Source organism: Taudactylus pleione, unplaced genomic scaffold (genome assembly GCF_031769625.1).
Source record: "Taudactylus pleione unplaced genomic scaffold, aTauple2 ptg000335l, whole genome shotgun sequence".
Taxonomy (NCBI): domain Eukaryota; kingdom Metazoa; phylum Chordata; class Amphibia; order Anura; family Myobatrachidae; genus Taudactylus; species Taudactylus pleione.
This window is the reverse complement of record NW_028284736.1, coordinates 717,918-744,499: the sequence shown is the minus strand read 5'-3', so window position 1 is coordinate 744,499 and position 26,582 is coordinate 717,918. Positions and strand designations below refer to the sequence as shown.

Here is a 26,582-nt window from a genome sequence, read left to right as displayed (position 1 = left end):
ACTACGGACGCCTGGGTCCGGGAAGTGGTCTCTCATGGGTACGCCCTCACCTTTTTGAGGTGTCCTTCCCAGCAATTTGTTTGTACAAGACCTTCATCAGACCCTATCAGGGCCCGGGCCCTCTAAGAAGCCATTCACTCCCTGCTACGTTCATGTGTAATAATACCGGTTCCTTCGGATCATCAGGTAACTGGTTTTTATTCCTCTCTCTTTTTTTGGTTCAGAAACCAAACTAGTCTCATCGGCCTATTATGAATCTCAAATCTCTCAACAGGTTTATCCGAGTGCCCAAGTTCCGCATGAAAACTCTAGGTTCAATTGTCCGGACAATGGCACCTGGGGAATTTATGGCTTCTCTGGACATTCAGGATTCATACCTGCATGTACCTATTACTCCAACCCACCAACGGTTCCTTCAGTTTGCTGTCCTGCAGCAACATTGCCAGTTTCAGGCGCTTCCCTTTGGTCTGTCAACAGCCCCTTGGGTCTTTATCAAAATAATGGCAGTTATGGCGGCCCACCTCTGACGCCAGGGAGTCAGAATCCTGCCATACCTAGACAACCTCATAATCTTTGCAGATTCACCGGCTGTTTTACAATGTCATCTCCAGCTGACCATCTCCTGCCTTAAAGCACACGGCTGGCTCGTCAATTGGAAAGTCCTTCCTCTCTCTGACACAGCGGATGGTACATCTCGGTGCACTCCTGGATTCTCAAGTACAAAGGATCTTTCTGCCGGCTGACAAGATTTTGGCACTACACTTGTGTGTGTTCAAATTACTCCACAATCGAAGAGTATCCATGCACAGCAATGCAGGTCCTGGGGTACATGGTATCCATCTTCGATATAGTGGAATACGTCCAGGCCCCTTCAACAACTTATTCTCTCCCGGTGGAACGGGCAGTATCACCTGATCCAGTTCCAGACGATCCTCCTCCCTCCGGAGGTCCGGCTTTCCCTCTCATGGTGGCTGCAGACATCTCACCTGGACAAGAGTCGCCCCTTCTGGATCCCAAATTAGAAGCTCCTCACTACGGATGCCAGTCTTCACGTATGGGGCGCAGTAACGGGTCATACCTTTCAGAGACTATGGACAGCCCAGGAACTTCGAGCAGTGTACAGAGCTCTCACTCTGGCGGGAGACCTCCTCCAGGGCAGGCCTGTCCAATTTCAGTCCGACAACGCGACCACGGTAGCCTACCTTAAGCACCAAGGAGGCATGTGAATTCGGGCAGCCATGCAGGAAGTAGTACATGTCTTGGTCTGGCCGGACATCATCTCCCAGCAATCTCGGCAGCGTTAATCCCCGGAGTCCTCAACTGGGAAGCGGACTTCCTAAGCCGTCAGGATGTACACGCTGGAGAGTGGGCTCTCCACCAAGATGTCTTTCAACCACTGGTTGACAAATGGGTACCTCCCAGACGTAGACCTCATGGCCTCATGTCACAACCACAAGGTTCCCAGGTATGGGTCCAGGACCAGAGACCCCTCAGCCGCCTTTGTGGACGTCCTGGCAGTGAGGTGGAACATTCAGCTCGCATACCTGTTTCCTCCGGTCTCCCTCCTCTCAAGGGTTCGCCGAAAATTCAAGCAAGAAGGCAGCATGGTGATACTGATAGCTGCAGCCTGGCCCAGACGCCATTGGTTCACCGACCTACGGAGTCTTTCCATAGACACTCCTTTTCCACTGCCTCTACAGCCGGATCTGTTAGCGCAGGGCCCTTGTCTGCACCAGGACCTACCTCGTCTGTCTTTGACGGCATGGCTCTTGAGTCATCCCTCTTAAGAGCCAAAGGTTTATCTAGCTCTGTGGTCCAGACAATGCTCAGGGTGCGTAAGCCTTCCTCAGCCCGCATCTATTACAGAGTTTGGCACTCTCACTTTCAATGGTGCTAACCTAGAGGCTATGACGCTGCGGTTTTTAGGGTTTCCTGGGTGCTTACCTTTTTTTCAGGCTGGGTTAGTCCTCTGTCTCCGCCTGGCCTCCCTTAAAGTTCAGGTTTCTGCACTGTCAGTCTGGCTCTAGTGAAGGATCGCTCCCCTTACTGATGTTAGAACGTTCTTTTCAGGGTGTTCTTCAGCTTCAACCTCCTTTTGTCCCTCCGGTGGACAAGAGGGATTTGTCCTTGGTACTCCGGGCTTTACAGGCTTCTCCATTTGAACCTCTGGACTCCGTAGATCTTAAGTGGCTTAGAGCGAAAACGCTCTTTCTCCTCGCTATCTCCTCTGCCCGCAAGGCATCTGACTTGGCAGCACTCTCCTTTCGCTCCCCCTTTTTGTCTTTCATCCGGACAGAGCTGTCCTCTGTACTAAGGCTGGTTACCTTCCTAAGGTGGAATCCTGATTCCATTTGAATGAAGAGATTGTGGTTCCGGCCTTCCAGTCCTCAGACCTTTCTGCAAGTGAAGCCTCCCTGGATGTGGTTCGTGCTCTTCAGATCTACGTGGATCGTACCAAATCCTTTAGGAAATCGGATTCTCTCTTTTTGTGTTGTATGGCTGTCACAAACGGGGCTGGCCAGCTAACGAACAGACTCTAGCTCGATGGCTACGTGTGACAATCTCTCAGGCTTTCAGTCCTACACTGATCTCCCTGTTCCAAACACGGTTAAAGCACATTCTACTTGGTCTCTGGGACCTTCGTGGGCGGTTCGACGTGGTGCTTCTGCTGAACAATTGTGCATGGCAGCCACATGGTCTTCCGTCCACACCTTCCACAGGTTTTACGCCTTTGACACCTTTGCCTCTCAGGATGCTTCCTTTGGACACCGGATTCTCATTTCTGCTCAGGAGCGTCCCCACCCTTAGGGGAAACTGCTTTAGGACATCCCCATGGTATCACTGTGGATCCCTATGGACCCTGAAGAAGAAATTAATAGTTACGGTAGACTTAACTTTGTTAACTCTATTTCTTCGAAGTCCATAGAGTCCACAGGTCGCCCACCCTGACTCACCTGGCCTCATTGGGTATTTTTTCTCTTGATCACTGACTCCTTCATCTTCTGGGAGAGTGTTTCTTGAGTGTACTGTTCTTCCTTCTCCTCCTTCCTGCTCCAGCCTTGGGCTTGTTTACAAAACTGTAAAGGAGGAGGACCAAGGCATCCTGAGAGTCAAAGCTTTGACTGTTTGGTGCTCGGTTCACTCCAACCACACACACCCGATGGTATCCCAGGTGCGTCATGGTGGGCGCCCTGTGGACCCTATGGACTTCGAACAAATAGAGTTAACAAATGTAAGTCTTAATATCTACTCAATGTGTAGTGACAGATCTGCTTAAAGCTACTAGGTGACTGTGTAGTTTTGATGCGGCATGTAGGCATCATACTTTCATTTCCCATTAGAGCAAGTCCTAATTATTATGATGTCAGTGTAGTATGTGCCTTGATACCATTTGACCCCCATTTCAACACAAACACGGTGTAAACAGAAGTCTTTAACTAGAATAGTGTCAAATTCCTGCCGCACAGATTATAAGATTTACAGATGTGTCCACAAATACTTTTACTCAAACCGCGCCAAATAGCCCCGTTTGGCGTGCCACGGACATTCGCATCACTAATGCGACAAAAGTACAATACATGATTACCCTGAATACTGACTCCGGCATTTTATGAACTTCTGTGTGTGATTGCAGTTGCTAATCTGGGTAAAAAAAAAAGCAAGAGACGGAATTTCGATATGCCCAGCCGCGCCATGCCTCCTGCCACATAACGATTTGCTTAATCTGCGACTTTATATCAATTCCACTGCGACAAAAGTACTAACCTAGTCTGCCTGATATACTGTGAGCGACTTTGTATGTGGCTACAGTGTAAATAAGTGGGAAAAAAACCAGCAAAGCGCTTAAGTATACACTGTTAATAAATATAACTACAGCGGTAAATAGCAAAAAAGGGGAAAAAAATTGCAACCCCATACAAAACATAAGAAAAAAATACAGCGCTAGTATACAAACATAAATGTAAAGATACATTTAATTGCAATATTCAGATATAAATATAATACGCTGCCCTTTGTCCCATCGCTGCTCCTGCTATCACCGGTCTATCATCACCAGTACCTGTTTTTGCCTCTGCCGCTCTCCTTCGTGCTGTGGGGATTCCTGACAAGTCGCGGCCGCGCCTTCCCACACGTTGGATCCATCCCCAGCATCTATCCAGGCTGTGCCTACCCGGGTGGCTCTCTCACAAATAACATGAGCTGAACAGAGAGCCACATACCGGACCTCCCGTACCAGCCTGAGACCTCCACTCTATTCGTTACCGCTTACCTATTGTCCATTGGCCGAGTGCTGCGGCGGCTGACTGGGCGCACTGTGGTCACCTTTGCTATTATTTCCAGCTTTGTGTTATCCATTCCATACAGACATTTTACACGGATCTAATCCGCAAAACAAAGTGGATACGTTGTTACCGCTACAGGTACTATTTACTCAAACTTGAGAAAAATAACTCTTTGTATTTGTTGCACTTGACTGTTTAAAAAGTTACAGACTATTGATTTATTGTCCGGGACACAGTCCAGCTTGACAACCTCAATAATATACATCATTACCAATTTTTTATATATTTTCCATTTATTGTCATATATATGTTATATTTTATATAACTTTTATTTTTATTTATATCTGAATATTGCAATTAAATTTATCTTTACATTTATGTTTGTATACTAGCGTGGTATTTCTTTTTTTCTTATACAGTGTAAATAAGTGGCAACATTTAGGAAAAAGTACAAACCGCTGCTCGTGGCAGAGTGTTTAAGTTGTGCCAAGAGCCTTGCGCGATATTGCACAAAAACGTTAGGTGAATGGGGACATATCTGTTTGGGTGTCTTTGAAGACATATGATTAAAAAAAAAAAATCTATATATATATATATATATATAAAACAAAGTAGTTGTTGGCTGAGATCATCGAAAAGGGTTGGGTGCGGGACGACGCCGCTCGGGATCCCAGCAGTCAGAATACCAACTCCGGCATCCCGACAAGGTTAGGATACCGACACTTCTCGGTCAGTATCCTAACCCTCCCCCTCTTCCTACTCCTAACCCTCCCTCCCCGGTGCCTGAGCCTAACCTTCCCCTAGTGCCTGACCTGTAACCCCGGCACTTACCGTCGGGGATACTGACAGGCGTTGGGATTCTAAGGGCCGGCATCCCGACTGTCGGTTTTATGACCGCATTCCCATTGAAACTACCACTGCTTCATGTCAGTATTTTTGAATTTATATCTTCTCTGATGGGCATTAGGACCCGTTTGTGGTGCATTTACTCCAGGCTGGTTATCCAGGACCAGTGCCAGCTCTTTTAGAATAAAGCACCTTCATTGCAGTTGAGGCAATGGCACCATTTAGTCACAGGGTTACCAATGAGGACTTGCACAAGTTCGTCTCATACGTAATATTTGTGAATCTGCTTATTCATACAGTTTTATGTGTTTGGCAGCCGGCTGCGAGCTCGGAGGCGGCTCATGTGTTTGCACAAGTAAATGTCACATCAATCAGCAGCTTTCATATCTGTCCACGTGGCCTAGTTACTTTCCTTAGCGCACATCCTCGCCAGGTACAGTCTGTGCGGTGCTTGCCAAGGCTTCATGGGAATAGAAACCTCCACATTTGTGTTCATTAGGTTTAAGTAGTAGTTTTATATTTACAGTTTAATCTCATCATTAATAGAAGTGGAAATTAATTATATGCTTAAATGATATTGAAATAACAAGCTAATTAGCACTCGTATATTTATATTTTGATGAATGAGTGGTGATGACGCAGACACAGCAGCACAATACTGGTTCATTTAGAGAGAACCGTCTGAAGCCATTCACACTTTGTGGAATAGTTTTAGCGAGCATACATGTGCAATATAGACTCAAAATATGCGTTTTACACAAGTCCCATGCCAGAGGTTCCCAAACTCCGCCATTACAATCCAAGTTTTAAGGATATCCAGGCTTGAGTCTAGATAGTTAAACCAAATTGACTGAGGTACTAATTGCATCTCTTCTGGTCGCGCCATGCTCTGGCGTGACTCTGTAGCGCTGTGCATCTTTTCGCGTGACTGTTTACCTTCAAATGCATTTTATTTGCATAGCAATATGAATAGATAGCACTAGCAGCTTCTGCTGACTAAAATGATATGCAGCATGGAATCCGGTCATTAGGTCTACATTGTCTAGATAGACAATGTTTGGGTAGACAATGGAAGATAGACAGGCAATAGGTCGACAGGGTCTGAAGGTCGACACACTAAAGGTCGACTAGTAACAAGGTCAACAAGTACTGAAGGTTGACATATTCATTTGGTCGACATGCAAATGGTCAACACATGGTTAGAGTTAGGGTTAGGCACATACCGGAGGGTTAGGGTTAGGCACTTACCCCGACAGTTAGGCACTAGGAGGGAGGGTTAGGTTTAGGCACCAGGAGAGAGGGTTAGTGTTAGGTACTAGAAGGGACGGTTAGGGTTAGGCACTTTTCCTGACACTTAGGGTTAGGCACCAGGAGGGAGGGTTAGGGTTAAGATTAGGGGGAAAAAAAAAAGCAAATAACATGTCGATCATTTGCATGTCAAACATATCAGTGTCGACCTAATAACCATGTCGACCTTGTTACTAGTCGATCTTTAGTGTCTACCTTCAGATCCTATCGACCTTCAGTCCCTGTCGACCTATTGCCTGTCTATCTTTCATTGTCTACCCAAACATTGTCTTATCTAGACCATGCAGACCTAATGATCCACACCCATGCAGCATACCTATATTCTGTATGTGACTGCGGTTGTATCTGCAGGCTAAACACTATGTTACAGTGTCACAGCCGCTGACACTGTAACGTAGCACTTTGCATGCAGATACACACGTAGGTGCACGGAACATATTTTAATCAGCAGAAGCTTGTGCTAAATATTCACACCGCTATGTGAATAAGACACATTTGAAGGTAAGAAGTCGCAAGAAAAGACGCTCGCCACTACCGATGTGTGGCGCGACTTGTAGCGCACGGAGGATAGATGTATGTGGACACATCTGTAAGTCACCTGTGGATGTCCTTAAAACCTTGACTGTATTGGTGGTTTTTGGGAACCTCTGAGTTACACTGATGTGATGTGCATTGTAGCACAGACAAGTCTGCTTCTCTCATTACTTATCCTGCTATTTAGGCACCTAAAGCATGAAATCTCCCTCCTGCTTCTCTGTTACTAAGGTGTGAGCACAGCTAATGATCCCGCTGTGTGTGTGTATCTATAGGAAAAGCCTGAAGCGGGCGAATAAGCACTTGCTGAAGATTCTTCTGGAAGTAGTAAAGACGACGGGCGCGGTGGAAGAGACCATAGGGCGACACGTCCTCAGCTTACTGGACAAATCTGGAAGGCATCAATCTGCTTCCAAGCTGTTTGTTTGGAGCACCAAGCCGGAAGACCTCGAGCCTGTGTCTGCCGCGGGGGTCACCGTTACTGGTAAGGCTCATGAACTAGCTGTGTTATAGGGAATGGTAGCTGTCACTCAGGAGTTTTAAGAAAAGCAGGATATGACTATGAACTAATAATCCCTTTGAAACGCGTTTAATCTTACTTTAAGGCAAGTTGAAGTTATTGTCTGTGGAGGCACTCATACAGGTGTGTCCTCATACACCCAGCCTCTATGCGCCTTGCGGCGCAAGACACCTGGCACGAGTGAGCCGCCAGGTCCCGAGCAACTCTGCTTGCGCCAAGCGCCTTTTTCACTCGAAGATGCAGCTCTGAGCAGTGTTGTCGTTTTCGCTACAAAATGCGTTTTAGATGCCCACGGATGCGACGAGCCGCTTCACGAGACTGCGCTGATTAATTTGATCTGCGTCATTTGTATATCTGTCTACGGAAATCAGTGGACCGTGGCGTGGTAAAAAATCCGCGGTCGCTGCATCACAGCACTTCGTATGCCGATTCAGACTCAGTCGCACACTGATCATATACGTGTCACATATTAAATTAATCACCGCAGTCTCGCAAAGCGGTTTGGGGCAACTGCAGCAATAGTGTGTGAGGACCCATCTGCACATATGAGTGTGTGTGATAATACATTTATTGCGGTAGGTATGTTTATAGCACAGCCTAATGCTAATTACATCATACAACATCAATGAGTGCGCTATATCTTATGCTTTGTGTGTCATATGGCAAGAAACGTATGATTCGATTTAAATACTCCGCCCCGTGTAGTGATTCCCAGACTTTCATACTTTTTTCCTAAATTTAGCTTCTTATTCACATCGTAGCCACACACAAAGTCGCTTTTAGCGTACTAGACACTTAGGGCCTGATTCAGACCCACTCGCGAGCGGCTGTCCGCTCGCAAGTGGGTCGATGTTATGGACTGAGCATGCGCACGACGGAGGGAGCTCCGTCGTGCGCATGCGCCAGACGCGATGAGCGAAGGAAAGTCCTTCGCTCGTTGTGTCCGATCAAAGGGGGCGTGCTGTCAATGTTGATTGACAGCACGCCCCCTTTGGTGGGCGTGCCGGGGGCGTGCCTCCCTGACGGGGGCGTTCCCACGGGAACGCCTCCCGTCAGAAGCCGGCCAACTGACATCACTAGTGATGTCAGTGGGAGTGATTTTGGCTCTGATAGAGCCAAAATCACTCCGGAGCTTGCGGTTGAAAACCTCAACCGCAGGCTCTGGCTCGCAAATTCGATGGTCGCGATGGTCTCGACCATCGTGGCCATCACAATGCACGCTCGTATAGCCTGTGGGTGGTGACCCACAGCTATACGAGCGTCCAGGAGGACGCTCCATGAAAATGGAGCCCGGCCCTCATTCAGAGCGTGCGCTCTGCTCAGAGCGTACGGCTCTGAATGAGGGCCTTAGTTTTAGTGTTTTATTGTTGCAAAGGAATTGGTAGGAAGTTGCAGACTAAGGGCCTGATTCAGAGCCGGACGCTATTTGCGCTTGCTCGTTCAGAAAATAGGGGTGGCTATTCAAAAAATGAACCGTTCGCTCTTTGCGGTCTGTTCACGCCTCTATATCTGAACGAGCGAACAAAACTTGCGAGTCGTTTTTTGAAAAAATACGCCCCCTGTCCGCTCGCATCCTACGTCATGTCCGCTATTTATTAGATTAATCGAGTACATCAACCAGGGTATGAACTGCTCGCTATTCTTGTGGTTGGTTTTTGCTACCACAATATTGCGAGCAATTCTGGCTATAAATTAACCCAGTGACGTGGTCAATGACGCTGCTGTATTAATTATGCACACCCTTAAAACGCCCGTTTTGACCTTTAGGCATGCCTGCGTTTGGATCTCCACTCCCCGTTTTCAAGCACCTTCCCCTGTTTCCACCCACATACGCCTCATTCTGTCACTCAAAATAGCAGGCATTCGCTATTTAGCGAACAAACGATTTTTGGCCGCATTGACTGGTCCGCGCATGCGTATTAAAATCCGTACGCATGCGCAGTTGGGCAAACATCGCTCGGAGCGAACGAGCGGCCGCTTACGAGCGGCTCTGAATCAGGCCCTAAGCACAGCGATATGTGGCATGGAACATGGCGCTGCTCACTTGTGTCAGACCCCCGTCATTTCCTTTTTGCACAGGTTAGTGTCCGAGTCGCACACAGCGGCTGCATGCACTGCCTGCGCCAGTATCTGGCATACCCGTGCATTGCAATCTTGTCTCATTAGTGTTGTGAATAAGACACATATTTTGTGAAAGCAAACTGTGAGACCTATGGCGTGGTTTGGTCACAAAGTCCATGGGGTACCAAATGGGGCTGCTTGGCTTGATTTGAGATTAGGTGTATGTGGACACGGCTGTAGTTGCATGCACCTTAAAGATGCTGCAATGTCCAAGATCGATCTCTTGTGCGGGGTTCGAGTTGGAAGAAAAAAAAAAATAAGCGCTACTTTATAGACAATGGCCTGAGTACTGCTTAGGCCTGATGCTAAGTTGGACTGTTATGCCAACAGTTGCTGTCTATATAGTAGACCGATGTTCCGATCGATAAGAATGTAAGCCCTCACGAGCAGGGCCCTCTTTCCTCGTGTGCTTTTCCTTCCCTTACTTATACTATCATCTACTCCATACTGCCTACAATTGCACCTCTACCTTGAGTTTTGACGCCCTTCTGCTCATTTGGGTATTATGACTGCTGGTACAGCAATGTTTATAATCCATGTCCTGTAACGTTCTGTACTGTAAGACACTTGCTCGTTCTGATTATGTACTCTGTAAGGCGCTGCGGACCCCTTGTGGCGCCATATAAATATAGGAGGATAATAATGTAGACATTTACAGTAGATGATAGTGTAGCTATTATACGTATGGGTAAAGTATTGCTTTTGAAGCAAATGTCACACTTCAGCAATAAATTAATCTTTAATGATCTGTGACTTTTTTGGAGGGGGTGAGGGGATACAAAGCTGAGATAAAAAGGTCACTGCTTGCACTGATCCTGCATTCTGTGGTCCTGCCCTGGTGACTTGCTAGTCTTCCATGGACATGCAGTTTTTCAGATGCTATTATCAAAGATTTCTAATTAATTAATGACATTTACCTGATCCTAATCAGTGGCCAATCAGAGGACTTAAACCCAGCAGCTTCCTTTTTCTCATGACTGATTAATGTAATTTATACCTGTGATGCTTCTACTTTTGATACCTATGTATCGAATCAGCTTGTCCTGACTGTCAGACTTTATAAAGGTCCCCATACATCTGCAACGGATCGCTGCGATGGGAAATGCCGACTGGCGGTCATCGATGTTCCGCGATCCGTCACAGATTCTGGGAAATTCTACATGTTAAATTTTTACGATCATTTTGTGATCGTGATCGGCATATCTGTGAAATCCAACTTGTTGGATTTCGGGGATCCTGCAATGCCGGGTTCCTGGATCGCAACATCGCGGCAATCCGTCGCTGATGTATCGGGAGGGCCTTTACTATGCTCCAATAATTTTTCCTGCAATGACCTTCGCTTGTCCCTGATTCCTTACAGGCTCATACCAGGTCCTTAGCAGCACGCTATATATACAGATCAGTGGCCAGCAGACAGGGGTAAAGAAAGATAATACTTTTGTGGTAAAGTTGAAAAAAAAAAAAATTGGTGCCAAGCGTCGGTGTCCTGCCCTCATGAACTCCCTCACACTGTTTTTAAGCACCATTGAGTTAGGGATGGCCATCTGTGCGCTAACCATTGATGGACCATTAGGGGTTAACCTCGATGGTATGAATTAATTGACGGGGAACCATTGATAGTTTCACCCACCGATGGTCATCCATGCCTTCTTACTCACTGGACAGTAGACCAATCAGTGTTGGGGGTAGTGCTTAGTGGGCCACATCGTAATACAGAGCTATGCTCCATGTCCTGGAGCCATGGAGAAAAAAAAAAAAAAAACTATCGCAGGGCTTTGTACAATCGATGGTGGAGAACCATTTCCTCTCCGCCATCAATGGCAAACCCATCGGCGGTTAACCATCGACGGACAATGGCTATCCTTACACTGAGTAGGAAGAGGAGAATGGAGAGCAGCATGGGGCAGGATCTGGTGGAAATGTTGGGAAGTGTTTGTTATTTTTTAAAGTCCGCACAATAACAAGTTATTCTTCAGAGGAAGTTAAACGAACTGTGTCAAACTAAAAATTGGCTATTATAGTTTCTTCCTTGATTTGTGATGTAGAAAAGCTGAGGAACCTATTCAGGCGTTTATTTGTGAGCGTGTTGGGGCATGCCCCTGGGGTTATTAGTGCCTAACACTGCTGAGATTGGAGTATTGCCAAGCAGTAACGTACACTTATTTCATCAATGTTTATGAGTTCTTGGCAAATCTACAGAGAATCTGATTGGATAAGTCCTTCTAATGAAATTTATGGGCCCAGAAAAACATTAAACTGCTGACCTATACTGCAGGTAGATGTTCTAACGCCATAAATATGACTAGCACAAAGGTCTAGGTAACTGAAAATCGTGGCGTCCTCTTGCAAAGCACTACGTTTTCATATCCAACGCTAACCTGTATAATCACTGCAAGTGAACTTAAATGATAAAACATATTCATTATCTCCTGAAAGGGACCACTACAGTCTCATATAAAGAAAAACTTAATTCAAGATTACCCTGACATGGGTGTGGTATATTTTGTCAACATACATAATGCAACATAAGAATGTTGACATGGTCGATATATCGACAGTATTGTCCCTGGTGGTCTACTGGCGACTTACCTGGTCTGGCAGTGACGTCCTGATGACTTCCGGCGCATTCCTGCACGACTGCCAGCGGTGGGTATTACTAATCCTAACCCTCCCGATAGTGCCTATCTCTAACCTCCCCTCTCGTAGCCTAACCCTACCCCAAGTGCCCAACCCTAACCATCCTCTGCCAGTCCGCGCATTTAACATGTTGACATTGTAAACATGCCGACATGTCTAATGTCAGAATTTCAACAATACTGACATCATAACAGTCGACATTGTAATGTCGAAAATATTACTACACCTCCCTTCCCCTCTCCTCCCTTCCTGGCTCCAGGACAGACAGATGAAGTCCCTTACACATCTTCAAGACAGTAATCCAATGTGTCTAATAAAGGATAAAATGTAAAGGCTGCAGCCTACGAGAGTGCTGTAACCCGACTGGCCTTGCCCCTGTGCATTAACACACACACAAGTCTGCATTTACACACACACAAGTCTGCATTTACACACACACAAGTCTGCATTTACACACACACAAGTCTGCATTTACACACACACAAGTCTGCATTTACACACACACAAGTCTGCATTTACACACACACAAGTCTGCATTTACACACACACGTCTGCATTTACACACACACAAGTCTGCATTTACACACACACAAGTCTGCATTTACACACACACAAGTCTGCCAAACTGTCAGTCACTCTTGCTGTAGTTTGCAGAGTTAGAGACTCTGCTCCCTACCAATATTGCAACCGGCTGCAGAGGAGTGAAAGAAAGCATGGAGGACTTATTGTATCAATATAAACACCCAGTTATTGCATGTACATTATCCAGCTCGGTTACATACAGCCCGAGGTGTATATTGATATGAAATAGCAGATATAAATAAACAAAACACACTGTGTGAATGACACAACTGAGACAGAGCGGCACGACAGCTATTTTAAATCATTTTCTAAATGTATAGTTTTACGATCTGTTATTTACACACATACCTATGTTAAAGCACAATGATGGAAACATTATACCTAATAACCTATCTAGCAGACCAAAGTAATAGTTTTTAAAGGGACCTCCATACATGCAGAATAAAAACAGATGTTGAGATCACCATCTCCTATAGGACTCAATCAATTATACCGATAATTGCAAGCTGCATGTAGAACACACAGTTTAATATAAAAATTAATAATTAATCTATAAAGCAGTAAGGAACCACGTATAACACTAACACCGCTAGACTGCTTACAGTTCATAATGTGGGGCAGCTACAGCCGGGTCGGGTATGGGATCCCAGCGGTCACAATATGGACAGCGGCATCCCGACCCATTTAGGTAACTGTCCTAACCCTAATCCACCTTTCCTGCAGCCTAACCCTAACCTCTAACCCATAACCTAATACTTACCCATCGTGTTGCTGGCAGCCAGGATTCTGAATACATCCCCTACAGCCAGGTGACTACAATTGTTCTGCTGATGCCAATAAACATCCTGACAGGTTAAATTTTTAGAGAGAAGGTTGGAAACTCCAACTATGGAAAATCATCGGTCGCATTTCTTTATTTCATCTGCATCAGTGCTCTCCCCAGCGTACAGCCTCTGCTACATTAGAGTACAGAGAACCGCAGGAATGATAGGTAACGGGAGTAAGGAAGATGAGAGAGGTATGATATCAAAAAAGGGTTTTGATTGGTTGAGAACTTTGGGAGTCAAGGTAAGAGTGAGAAGCGTACAGTTGTCGGATCTCTCGGCAAACTGGACGTTCTGGGGGGGGGGCAACGCAGACGCAGATTGTACACATGGGACCTCACAGCAGCATATTATGGACAGATGGACCTAGTAGACTTCGCTCCTGCTGTTCGGATAATATGCAAAGCATGTGTGGGCATGTATATGTATCGTTTTGCTAGTAAATTAATATAAAATGGACTGTCTGTGGAACCCCCTGTTCCCTGGTATAGTACCCATTTTAGCAGAGCAGTTTAGCATTACATCAGATGTGATCACTGTACAAGGTGGGAGCAGTACTTGGTGTTATAACATGAAGACTTGTTATAGACTGACTGCACTACTCTATGCAGAAGACCTGCGTACGCTGTAGGGAAAGCAGGATTTGGTGGCACCATGCTGGGTAGGAGATGAAAACTGTATTGGGGTTAAAACGTACACATTGATCCTCTGGACATGAATCTCCGCGTACACAGTTGGGAGTTTCCCCCAATGCATCTGTCAGCAACTACAAAATTAAGTTGTACACCGAGGACCAGAATTGTGGAGTTTCATAAGGTGACAGTTTAGATGGGGATGGGGCATATTTAAGGTTCATTTCCCAATTATAAATATAGAAGTTGGCAAAATGCAGAATGGCCTTTGAGAACACAGACATGCTTGTATCTGGCCTGGGGAGCAATTAAGCTTCGTAATGTGTGTCACAGTTTGTGCGTCCCATACGTCATAGTTTGCCAGCAAGACCCAGCCTGTTTTATCTTCTCAGCAAGCACAGACATGTTTTAAATAATCAACTTCACTCTGGACATTGGGTTCCAAACCTCAGGGGAGTGGTGCATGAGTAGGCGTGATCAATGTGTCCTTTTTTGTAATATGCGTCCCAGGAAACACACGTCTCTAGTGGAACATCCCACCTTTCTATTCTGTAAATAGTTTGTATGTAGGAATCAATATGTTGTCTGAGAAACAATGTATTATAGTATATTGATGACTGTTTCTGCCTGATGACAAAGAGATAAGTAACTTATTTTCTTTCTTTTAATACTGAAATAATTGTTACATTTTTTAATGTCTAAATGGCCACTTTAGCAGTTATAGTCTATCAGGGCTTCAAGAACTTGTCACACCAGTGAGGCATGAGGCATTTTATGTCTTGGTAAAAGAAATACGTGGAGTGCTGCTACGAAGCTTAGTGCTGCAACGCGCTTACATCTCTGAGCACCTGGAAACGAAAGTGGTCGCTGATGCACAGGAGTTTCCAGGAAGATCGTAAGACCAAATTCTGCGCCCAAATGCGGAATGAAGCAAATATTCTGCAGGACAGTCCTGATGATGATAATATAGGTTTATATTAATTCTGTTTACTGAATACCAAAACCTGTTTATGCCATTATAACCGAAGTCAGCAAATATGGGTGTACTGTAGTCAGACTAGGGAAGTAAAATGATACAGAGCAGATGCTTATTTGGCACATGTAATCTGTCTGTTGTATTGTAATTAAGCCTTGAAAACCCAATCCCAGTGTAATTATCACTGTGGCCACTGTGGGGTGCTATACAAGCACATATGTGTATCTCTGTGGTAATGCTTCCCTTCCACAAACATAAATAAATACAGTATGTTACTACATGTTACCCAAACACAAGCCAAGTTAAATATCTGTTCACAGAATAATCATATTTTTGCAGAGATATTCTACCTTCTGTCTGCCCTAATTCCTATCACCATTAGTAGTGCGTCCTTATAGATTACTTAGCAGTTTTCTCTTTACTATTTCTACATGTAGATTGTTACCGGCATCTCTCACCATTCGGTAATATCACAGGTTTGTCCCCGTAAATTTTGGACTTTTGTCCATCCTGTCCTTTCCTCCTTCCTTCCGTCCTGTCCTTTCCTCCTTCCTTCCATCCTGTCCCTTCCATCCTGTCCTTTCCTCCTTCCTTCCATCCTGTCCCTTCCATCCTGTCCTTTCCTCCTTCCTTCCTTCCATCCTGTCCTTTCCTCCTTCCCTCCGTCCTGTCCTTTCCTCCTTCCCTCCGTCCTGTCCTTTCCTCCTTCCCTCCGTCCTGTCCTTTCCTCCTTCCCTCCGTCCTGTCCTTTCCTCCTTCCTTCCGTCCTGTCCTTCCTCCTTCCTTCCGTCCTGTCCTTTCCTCCTTCCTTCCGTCCTGTCCTTTCCTCCTTCCTTCCGTCCTGTCCTTTCCTCCTTCCTTCCGTCCTGTCCTTTCCTCCTTCCTTCCGTCCTGTCCTTTCCTCCTTCCTTCCTTTCGTCCTGTCCTTTCCTCCTTCCTTCCTTTCGTCCTGTCCTTTCCTCCTTCCTTCCGTCCTGTCCTTTCCTCCTCCCTTCCATCCTGTCCCTTCCGTCCTGTCCTTTCCTCCTTCCTTCCTTCCGTCCTGTCCTTTCCTCCTTCCCTCCGTCCTGTCCTTTCCTCCTTCCCTCCGTCCTGTCCTTTCCTCCTTCCTTCCGTCCTGTCCTTTCCTCCTTCCTTCCTTTCGTCCTGTCCTTTCCTCCTTCCTTCCTTTCGTCCTGTCCTTTCCTCCTTCCTTCCTTTCGTCCTGTCCTTTCCTCCTTCCTTCCTTTCGTCCGTTCCTTTCCTCCTTCCTTCCTTTCGTCCGTTCCTTTCCTCCTTCCTTCCTTTCGTCCGTTCCTTTCCTCCTTCCTTCCGTCCGTTCCTTTCCTCCTTCCTACCGTCCTGTCCTTTTCTCCTTCCTTTCGTCCTGTCCTTTCCTACTTCCTTCCGTCCTGTCCTTTCCTACTTCCTTCCTTCCTGTCCTTTCCTCCTTCCTTCCGTCCTGTCCTTTCCTCCTTCCTTCCGTCCTGTCCTTTCCTCCTTCCTTTCGTCCTGTCCTTTCCTCCTTCCTTCCGTCCTGTCCTTTCCTCCTTCCTTCCGTCCTGTCCTTTCCTCCTTCCTTCCGTCCTGTCCTTTCCTCCTTCCTTTCGTCCTGTCCTTTCCTCCTTCCTTTTGTCCTGTCCTTTCCTCCTTCCTTTCGTCCTGTCCTTTCCTCCTTCCTTTCGTCCTGTCCTTTCCTCCTTCTATCCTTCCTATCATTTACTCCATCCTTCTGTTCTTTATTCCTTCCATCCTTCTTCCTATCCTTTCCTCCTTCCGCCCATCTTCCAATCTTTTTCTCCTTCCTTCTATCGTTCCTATCTTTCCTCCTTCCTTACAGCTACCTATCCTTTTCTCCTGACTTCCTTCTATCATTCCCAACTTTCCTTCTTCCTTCCATGGATCATTCCGATCCTTTCCTCCTTTCTGTCCTTCTCTCCTTCCGTCCTTCTGTCTTTCCTATCCTATGTTGCAAATTCTTATGCTTTGCACCCTTGAATTAAACCATATATAATTAGTGTTTCTTTGTGTTAGGCAATATTGTTATAATTATCAGCACATGTGCAATGCAGAAGGCAGTGTATCCCTGGTAGATGCAGATTAGATGAAATAATCAAATGTTGTGGAATTCATATTTATTTTATATAATTTTCCTTTCCTAAAAGAGTTATAGTTTAATTTTAACTTTTCGTTAGGTAATGTTTTGTGAACATTTTAGATGTTAAAATGGTTTTAGTGTGAAGCTTAGAAATATTGCATCATGATGTATACAGCACAGCTAATCCAATGACTGCAAGATGCTTTGTTCTAAAGTTATTACATTGTAGAGATAAAGAAATCACCACAAGATAATTCATTCACTGGAGAACATTATTCCCTTACAGTCTATAAGGCTGATGCATCATATTACCTGGGCCAAAGAACTGGGCTTACGGCTCATTGTCACTCATTATTGAAAAGTAGCTGGGATACCTGGCGTTGCCCGGGTTGAAGACTGAACCCGGCTTGCAGCTGCAGCCTTTATTTGTTTACATTGTCCTCACCTATAACCCCATCCCATTGATCCTGAAAAGGACCCCACTGTTTGCTAACATACATGCCAACTGTGGCGAACCTACCGTGGGTGCAAGGAGTGTGGTTGCCTTTCTGGTCCGCTGCTCCCCCTGCACCCAGGCGCACACACAAGGTGGGCCAGTCCAGTCAGGGCCGTCAAGGTGGGCCCGGGTGGCAGCCATGTTGATTTGATGCCGACCTGCCAGCTGATTACAGCTGGCGCACCAGCAGGCAGGCATGAAGAGTCAGCACCGCCGGTTGCGAGGCAATCAGTGGGAGCTCCTGATTAGCTGTCAGTCATGAGCTCCGATTGGCTCATGACCTGCGCCAGATTCAAATTGCGCCGTCGCTGTCTGTCCTTGACAGCCGCTGCCTGCCGTTGCACCCGTTGTAATTAGCTGGCGCCCCAAATCAACACCTGCTGGCTGCTGATGGCATACAGGGGGAGGCTGCTGGAGGGAGACGGGGAAGTGAGTTGCTGGGGGGGGGCATAATATGTAAGGGGCACTACTATTGTGAGGAATAATGTGTTATATGGGGCACTACTACTATGTGGCATAATCTGTAAAGGTTATAATGTGTAAGGGGCATTACTGTGTGGCATAATGTATAAGGGGCACTACTACTGCATGGCATAATATACTGTGTGGCATAACCTGAATGGGCTATGTGTGACAAATGTATGTGTTTTTGTTTTTTACCTCTGGGGTGGGATTTTAAGATTTTGCTATGTGGCCTACAAAATTCTAGTTACGCCCTGAGGGGTCCACAGAATAGGGGCTTTATCAAAGAGATAAAGTGATAAAGCCCCTATTCTGTGGAGCGAAACGCAATTTCTTGTGGACCCCCTGGGATACACTATACACCTACCTGCCTTTATTCCAATTGACGAGGAGAGACTGGAGACTTGTTGCAACTCTGAGGGTAGAGGCCGGGATCGAGACGCGGCTGGAGCTCCTCTCGTCTGCCGCTTATACCCGGTACATCAGGTCTCTCCCAGAAGTATGCCTCCCCTCCTCTGCTAATCCATCTCCATCCATGAGGGCTCCCCTAAACTTTCTGTTGAGATCATCTATTGTATCCACCTGATGGTATGAAGCTCCACGGAGCTCAATATAAATAGCTTTGACATTTTTCTCCACTGAGCGCTCGGATACACTTGGTTACACATTGCTACTTGCAGGTGTGGATGTGTATATTGTCCCATTTCCTAACAGACTGGGTTCCTACAGATGACTGTGCAATTTAGATCCACCACTTTAAGTGTGTTTATATTCACACAATATACAGTCCGATTCTTAAAGTTTTTTTTATATGTATGCTTTATGACCGATCATTATTGTATTATTTGTCTGAATTTTTATTAAATGTGATTATCATCATTTATACAGTGCATGATTCTATCCATACCGTTCTCAACTTGATATATTTTAGCGCAGAGATATCTTTTCAGTTTTTTCTTGTCACACCTTTTTAGGTGATTATTGTGCACCCACAAGCACATTTTTCTTTGCCGCTGTAGATTTATTTTTTGGATCAGTTTATATTTACTTTAGCTTTTTATAGCGCTGGGTTATATTTTTTCCTTTTTTACTTATTTTGCTTTACCTATATAATAATAAGTAATCAGCTATAATTTCTCTGTAATAATGCTGATCTGTTCCTACTTCTGATCATGGTGATGGTCTTCATTCAAGCAGGTCCTGATGATGTGGATGCCGGTGTGGGGGGACAGAAATCATGTACCCGGTCGGAGGCAGCTGAAGAAGAGCTGGATGTTCCCCTGCAGCTCACAGAAGGAGACGTTTGTGGGACAGATATAAGCCCTGAAGATGAAGCTCAGGTACTCAACATCAGCACCCGACTTCAGGCTGCTGTGGAGAAACTGCTGGAGGCCATTAACGAGACAAGCAATCAGGTACAGGCATTGCAGATACTTGTGTTTCTTGCAGGTATTTTGAGCTGGTGTTTGAATAGTTAATTTACATATTTTTTTTAATTTACCCTCAAGCTTGTACACTAAGTAGCTGATGCAGAATGATTACTGTCCTATTTAGCATAGCGTGAATTCACACTGCACAAGAGCTGTGCAGATCTGGGTGCTCGTGCCACTTATGGCTGCATGGGCAGGATGGGGTTGTATAATGTTGGACAAGTACAGCAAAGGTTTATTTTCGCTGTTGAATAATTGCAAACTGGGAAAAAGATGCATAATCACCTAAAGCCGTATTATTTGCGGTTGGTTGGGGGCAGGTGCAATTAGGGATCATTAGTAAGCTGTTTTTAACCACCTGTTTGCAAACGACCCCTGGCGCCAATTGGTGCTTTCTTTGTTGCTCTGCCTTAGAGATTTTGTATAAGCTATTTTCTACAGCAGAGTCCATAGGGATCCACAGGATACCTTGGGGTATAGGCGATGATGGGAGTCATCGGGCACAACACAGTTAATCTGTTCTCCCAGGATGCACTGGGCACCTCTCCTATACCCCGCCCCCAGGCCAAGGCACCTCAGTTTCGTAGGTGGCCGGCCGGAGTCGGGTCACTACACGGGGGGGCTGTTCTTATCCCCGAAAATCTTCTTTCTTCTGGGCGGACAGCTGCCGCTCCATCATCCCGCCGCCGAGACGCCGGTACTGATCCGGGGTGATCCTGCAGGCTTCCGGGGTCTTAGCTAGCAGGGACCCTGGGTGATCCCTGGACTGTGGCCGGACGCGATGGGGGAGTCAGGTAAGCACCAGGCGCCCACGGTGGGGGCTCGCTGATACACAGACCATTCTCCCCAGGGTTGGGGGCTCCCTGGGGACGGCCACACGTGGAGCCAGGCACTGAGTCATGCGCTTCCACTAGACCACCAGGGACGTCGGGGCTGGAGTTTTGCGGGAATGCTCCAGCGTCCCAGGGGTTAATTGCAGGCCAGGGGAGGATGCCTTCCCTGTCTAACAGGCGGCTCCTCCCCTTTCCACTGTGCCTTTCCACTGTGGTCTGGCGGGCTGTGACAGCTTCCTTCCTCCGGGTCTGCCCCCTCTGAGGTCTCTGGCAGCCATTTTCTTTGGCACTTAGCACTGATGTCATCGGTGGTGCGGAGCCCTGGTCCCCCTGCATACCTCTCCTCCTGAAGGTCAGCGTATGTAGCACTATTCCTACAAGGCTCTGAGCCTGTGTAGTTGATGGTAGTGCCAATAATGCAGGTGGATTTTTTGTGCATTGTGTGTGACTTATGCTAGCGCTGTCTGACTGTACTTTCCTTTCACTACTGTCAGCCATTTTTCTTTCCCTATTCTTCTTCTTCTCTCCAGCTCTCACGGTACTGTCAGGGTGGGAAATTACCTCACAGCTGCCATTGTTTTTTGTGTGGTGGGTCACATACAGTGTCCACACTCTCCTTACTATGTCTGGGAGTGAGGAGTCTGTGCAAAATGTTGTCCCTATCCTGCTTTCCTGCTCCAAATGTAAGGCAGGAATAGGGGAAGGGGATGTGATTACTGGGGGCTTATGTGCAACATGTTATGTCCTCTCAGGTCCACCTGCTGTCGCTAACTCTGCTCAGGAACCTCCCTGGGCTTGTTTTGCTCAAGCCTTAACAGCCATTGCGGGACGTTCGGCGTCTCGCCCTGTGTTTCCCCAGTTGGGGTTCACGCAGCAAGCGGTGGTCCCATCCCCCATACAGGTTTCTCTGAAGCCTAATTGGGTAAACTCTCTATCTACCACGGTACAGAACCTGACAGAGATTATACAAGGGGAATCACCGCTTCGGCCTGCCAAGAGACTGCTACTCTCATCTCAATCTACCCATTATGATGATGACATGACGTCGGACGACGGTGAGCTTCATGACTTGTCGGACTCTGAACCCCCTCCCCATCGGGGCGCAAAGTCTAAATATACATCCCCGGCCTAATACGGGCGGTACGTGGGGCCATGGTGATTGAGGACAAGGAACCTCCAGCAACTAAGTCCAAGCATGCCTATTTTAATGATGTTAAGAGTACCGCTGCCATTTTTCGTCTGTCTGATCAACTAGTGGATCATTTGGAAGAGGCTTGTAAATTTGCTGGGAAGCGTTTCCAGCCTCAAAGACGTTTGGCTTCCACTTATCCCTTTGCGGAGGATTATTTCTCTAAATGGGAGACTCCTCCTCAAGTGTATTCCCATGTGACGCGCCTGGCTAAGATTGCGACTCTGCCAATGCCGTCCATGTCCTCTTTGAAAGATGTTACGGACAGGAAAGTGGAAGTATGCTTAAAGTCCATTAATTCCCTTTCAGGAGGGGCTTCCAGGCCGACCATGGCCATCTGCTGGGTGGCCAGAGCCATGGAACGTTGGGCGGATTCTCTGGAGGCGTTGTTTCCCTCGGATGCTACCAGTGAGCAAATAGAGCTGGTAGGCAATCTCAGGGATTCAGCTCCATATATTAATGAGGCTGCTTTAGACATTAGCCTCTTAACGTCCAGGATTTCAGTTGCGGATATTTCAGGTCCTCGCTCTCTATGGTTGCTTTTTTGGAGAGCGGATGCTGAATCTAAAAAAGGGCTGGAGTGTTTACCTTACAATGGGCAAGTTTTGATTGGTCCGGATTTGGATAAAATTGTGGACACTTTGCCAGCTGCCAAATCTGCTTGTCTACCCTTGGCCCCAGCTCCCTCGAGGTTTGGGACCTTGTCCTTTCGAACCTATCACCCTCAGGGAAAACCTAAGGCTCAGTCCTTTCCTAGGCCGTCAGGCGCCAAAAAGGCTACCAAGCCCAAGAAACAAGCTTGGAGTACAAGACTACCGGCTGCCAAGTCTGAAGATAAGTCCTCAGCCTGACGGGACGGGCCTCCCCTTGGGGGATCCCAGGGTGGGAGGCTGACTTCTCTAGTTCGCCCAGTGCTGGTGTCGGACCACCACGGACACTTGGGTAAGGAGAGGGGTCTCTCACGGGTACGCCTTCTTTCCGCTGGAGACCTCCCCATCAGTTTTTCAGCACTTCAGTCGAAAAAGGACAAGACCTTACAAATGCATTAGGTGGTACGCTCTATGCTATAGGCAGGGGCCTGTTCCGTTACCCCAGAGGGGAACGGGTTATTATTCCAAACCTCTTTCTGGTTCAAAAACCAAACTGTTCATATCAGCCTATCCTCAACCTGAACAAATTCCTCGGTGCCTCGGTTCAAGATGGAAACCCTACAGTCAATTATACTGGCTATGGAACCTGGGGATTTCATGATGTCTCTGGATATTCAGGATGCATACCTGCATATTCCGATTGCTTCGGCTCACCAGCGTTTTCTCAGGTTTGCTGTACTGCAACAACATTTCCAGTTTCAGGCCCTGCCATTTGGCCTCTCTATTGCACCTCAAGTGTTTACAAAAACTATGGCGGTAATGGCAGCCCATCTGTGGCTGCGCGGGGTCCGCCTGTTACCCTATCTGGATGACCTTCTGCTGCTAGCGGGGTCTCCAGAGGTACTTTACCACCATCTTCAGCTTGCAATCTCTGTGGTCCAGACTCACGGCTGGCTGATCAACTTGAAGAAGTCCTCCCTAACTCCTTCCCAGAGGATGCTCCATCTCGGGGCACTGCTGGATTCTCAACAGCGAAGGATATTTCTGACAGAAGACAAGATCTCCATATTGCGGACGTGGGTACGCAAGTGCCTACACAGTCGTCGAGTGTTTTTTCTCTCAGCAATGCAGTTACTGGACTCCATGGTAACGACATTCGACATGGTGGAATATGCCTAGTTCATTCCCGGCCTCTGCATAAATTGATCCTCTCCAGGTGGGACGGATCCCCACGTCGGATAAAGACACAAATAATGGTGCTCTCTCCGGAGGTGCGTCTGTCTCTGACTTGGTTGCTTCAGACGGGTCACCTCACCAAGGGGCGCTCCTTTTGGATTCCGGACTGGGTCCACCTGACGACGGAAGCCTGTATACAGGGTTGGGGCACAGTGACAGGTCCACACTTCTTTAAGGGAAGGTGGACAGTGGAGTAGTCTGCCCTACCGATGAACATATTGGAACTTCGGACAGTCTTCAGGGCCTTGCAACATGCCAGACTAATTCTGTAAAGAAAGCCCGTGCAGGTTCAGTCAGACAACGCCACGACAGTGGCATACATCAACCGTCAAGGAGGCGCTCAAAGTCAGACGGCAATTACAGAGGTCACGTATTCTGACTTGGGCGGAAGGCAATCTCCCAGCCATATCGGCAGTGTTCATACCAGGAGTACTCAATTGGGAGGCAGACTTCCTCAGCCATCACGACGTGCATCCAGGGTAATGGTCTCTTCACCAAGAAGTGTTTCAGCTCCTAGTGGACAAGTGGGGCCTTCCAGAGGTAGACCTCATGGCCTCCCGACACAATCACAAGCTTCCAGTATATGGGTCCAGAACAAGATGCCGCGGCTCTCCTAGTAGACGCTCTGTCAGTCAAGTGGACCTTCCAGTTTGCGTACCTGTTTTCTCCATTCTCCCTTCTTCCTCGAGTACTTCGGAAGTTCAAACAAGAAGGAGGCACGATCCTGCTGGTGGCTCCACCATGGCCCAGACATCTCTGGTACTCAGATCTTCAGAGACACTCTGTTGCTGTTGCCTCATCGTCCGGACCTGTTGTCTCAAGGTCCTTGCCTTTACCCAGACCTGGTTCATCTGTCTTTGACAGCGTGGCTCTTGAGACATCCCTCCTAAGGTCTAAGGGGTTTTGACGGCTCTGTGGTTAACACTATGCTCAGAGCACGAAGACCGGTCTCTGCCAGGATTTACCACAGAGTGTGGCATACTTACTTTAATTGGTGTTGTCCTTTGATAGGTGTTGTCCGAGGGGAACCTCGGGCCCGGGGGCCGTATAAAGCCCCCGGAATCATTTGGTCTGGCCCTCTGAGCTTTTTTCTGCTAGCCTCATCAGGATAGCAGGGTGCCTAGAATGGCACCCTGTGACCAGAATCTATGCAGCAGTGCCGCCTGGAGTAGTGTTAGGATGCTTCAGACAGTCACACCGCTGCATTTACAGCTCCAGGATGCTCCAGGCATTGCTGTAATCACTGGCGATTGTGTCCCCGCCCCATGTAACATCACACGGAGGGGGCATGGCCTGCACGGGCCCGCCAATAATGTTATATATATCAAAGTGGCCCTCTGCATTAAAAAGGTTCCCCATCCCTGTCCTAGAGGTTACGACCCCCAGGTGTTTCTGATATTCAGAGTTTTGGCTTTCCTGCAGGCGGGGTTGGATCTTGATCTCCGCCAGGCCTCACTGAAGGTGCATGTCTCTGCTCTGTCAGTGTGGTTCCAACGAAGGATTGCTCCTCTCCCTGATATCCGCACTTTTCTGCAAGGTGTTCTTTGCATTCAGCCTACCTTTGTCCCTCCGGTGGCTCCTTGGGATTTGGCTGTGGTCTTGAGGGCTCTCCAAGGTCCTCCATTTGAACCCTTGGCTCAGTGGATCTCAAATGGCTTAAAGCTAAGACTGTTTTTCTTCTGGCTATTGCTTACACCAGGAGGGTATTAGACTTGGGGGCTCTCTCTTGTCGGCCTCAGTTTTTGTTTTTTCACCAGGACAGGGCAGTGCTTTGGACTCGTCCTGGGTTCCTTCCTAAGGTGGTTTCTAGTTTCCACATTAATGAGGAAATTATAGTACCTGCCTTTCACTCTCCAGACCTCTCGGCAGGTGAGGCCTCATTGGATGAGGCACTTGTCCTCAGGATTTATGTGTACCGTACCAACTCCCTGCTGAAGTCAGACTCCTTATGTGTGCGCTATGGATTCCACAAGAAGGGATGGCCAGCCAATAAACAAATTTTGGCTAGGTGGATCTGCATGACGATCTCTGAGGACCTTCAAGTACCGCCCTCTGTTACTGCTCATTCTGCTTGGTCTGTGGGTCCTTCGTGGGCAGCTCGCCGTGGCGCCTCGGCTGTTCAGCTTTGCAAGGCGGCCACATTGTCTTCTGTCCATACCTTTGTGAGGTTTTATGCTTTTGATACCTTCTCCTCTCAGGATGCTTCTTTTGGGCAGCGGATTCTCCTTTCTTCACAGGAGTGTCACCACTCTTAAAGGGACTGCTTTGGGACATCCCTAAGGTATCCTGTGGATCCCTATGGACTCTGCTGTAGAAAATAAGAGATATGGTAAGAATTTTCCTTTGTTATCTCTCTATCTACGAAGTCCATAGGGTCCACAGGACTCCCATCTTGTTGCACCTCTGCTTTAGATGGGCTTCGCTCTGGTCACTGGTTTTCCATCTCCTTTTCTGTGAGAATGTGATTCTTGTGTGTTCCAGACTTTCTTCTCTCTCTTTTATCCTCCTGTGGCTTATTGCGTAACTGAAGTGCCTTGGCCTGGGGGTGGGGTATAGGAGAGGAGCCCGGGGCATCCTGGGAGGACAGATTTAACTGTGTGGTGCCCAATTACTCCCATCATCGCCTATACCCCAAGGTATCCTGTGGACTCTATGGACTTCGTAGAAAGAGAGATAACAAAGGTAAGTTCTTACCATATCTCTTCCTTTTTTATATTTTTATGTTGCATATGCACGTCAGGGAGGATCCTTTGTAGTTTCATTCATGACTAATACCAAACGACTTTGCTGCACATAAATGAAATGGTTTACATTACAACACGAGTGGGAGAGGGACACAAGTATCTGTGACAATACCTGGTGTAAACGAGGCTCTTATTCTACTTCTGCGGGCCGGGGCACATCTATGCTATTTTTGCGACCAACTTTGCAACAACCCCATCAGAGGCAAAAGCTGCAGAGGGTAGCATTAAGCTGACACACATTAAAACTCCTATTGATTTCCTT

General features: G+C 47.1%; 1 protein-coding gene across 6 annotated transcripts in view; it reads left to right on the top strand.

The window, feature by feature from the left end:
* AKAP9 (A-kinase anchoring protein 9) overlaps positions 1 to 26,582 on the top strand; it is a 254,911-nt gene that overhangs the window by 105,745 nt on the left and 122,584 nt on the right. For 5 of the 6 annotated variants that reach the window (XM_088443864.1, XM_088443860.1, XM_088443863.1 and 2 more), the window contains 2 exons: positions 7,247 to 7,455; positions 19,493 to 19,713. In XM_088443864.1, coding sequence (XP_088299990.1) covers positions 7,247 to 7,455; positions 19,493 to 19,713 — 430 coding nt within the window. The remainder of the gene's footprint in view (positions 1 to 7,246; positions 7,456 to 19,492; positions 19,714 to 26,582) is intronic. The other variant, XM_088443859.1, reaches the window with a different exon arrangement.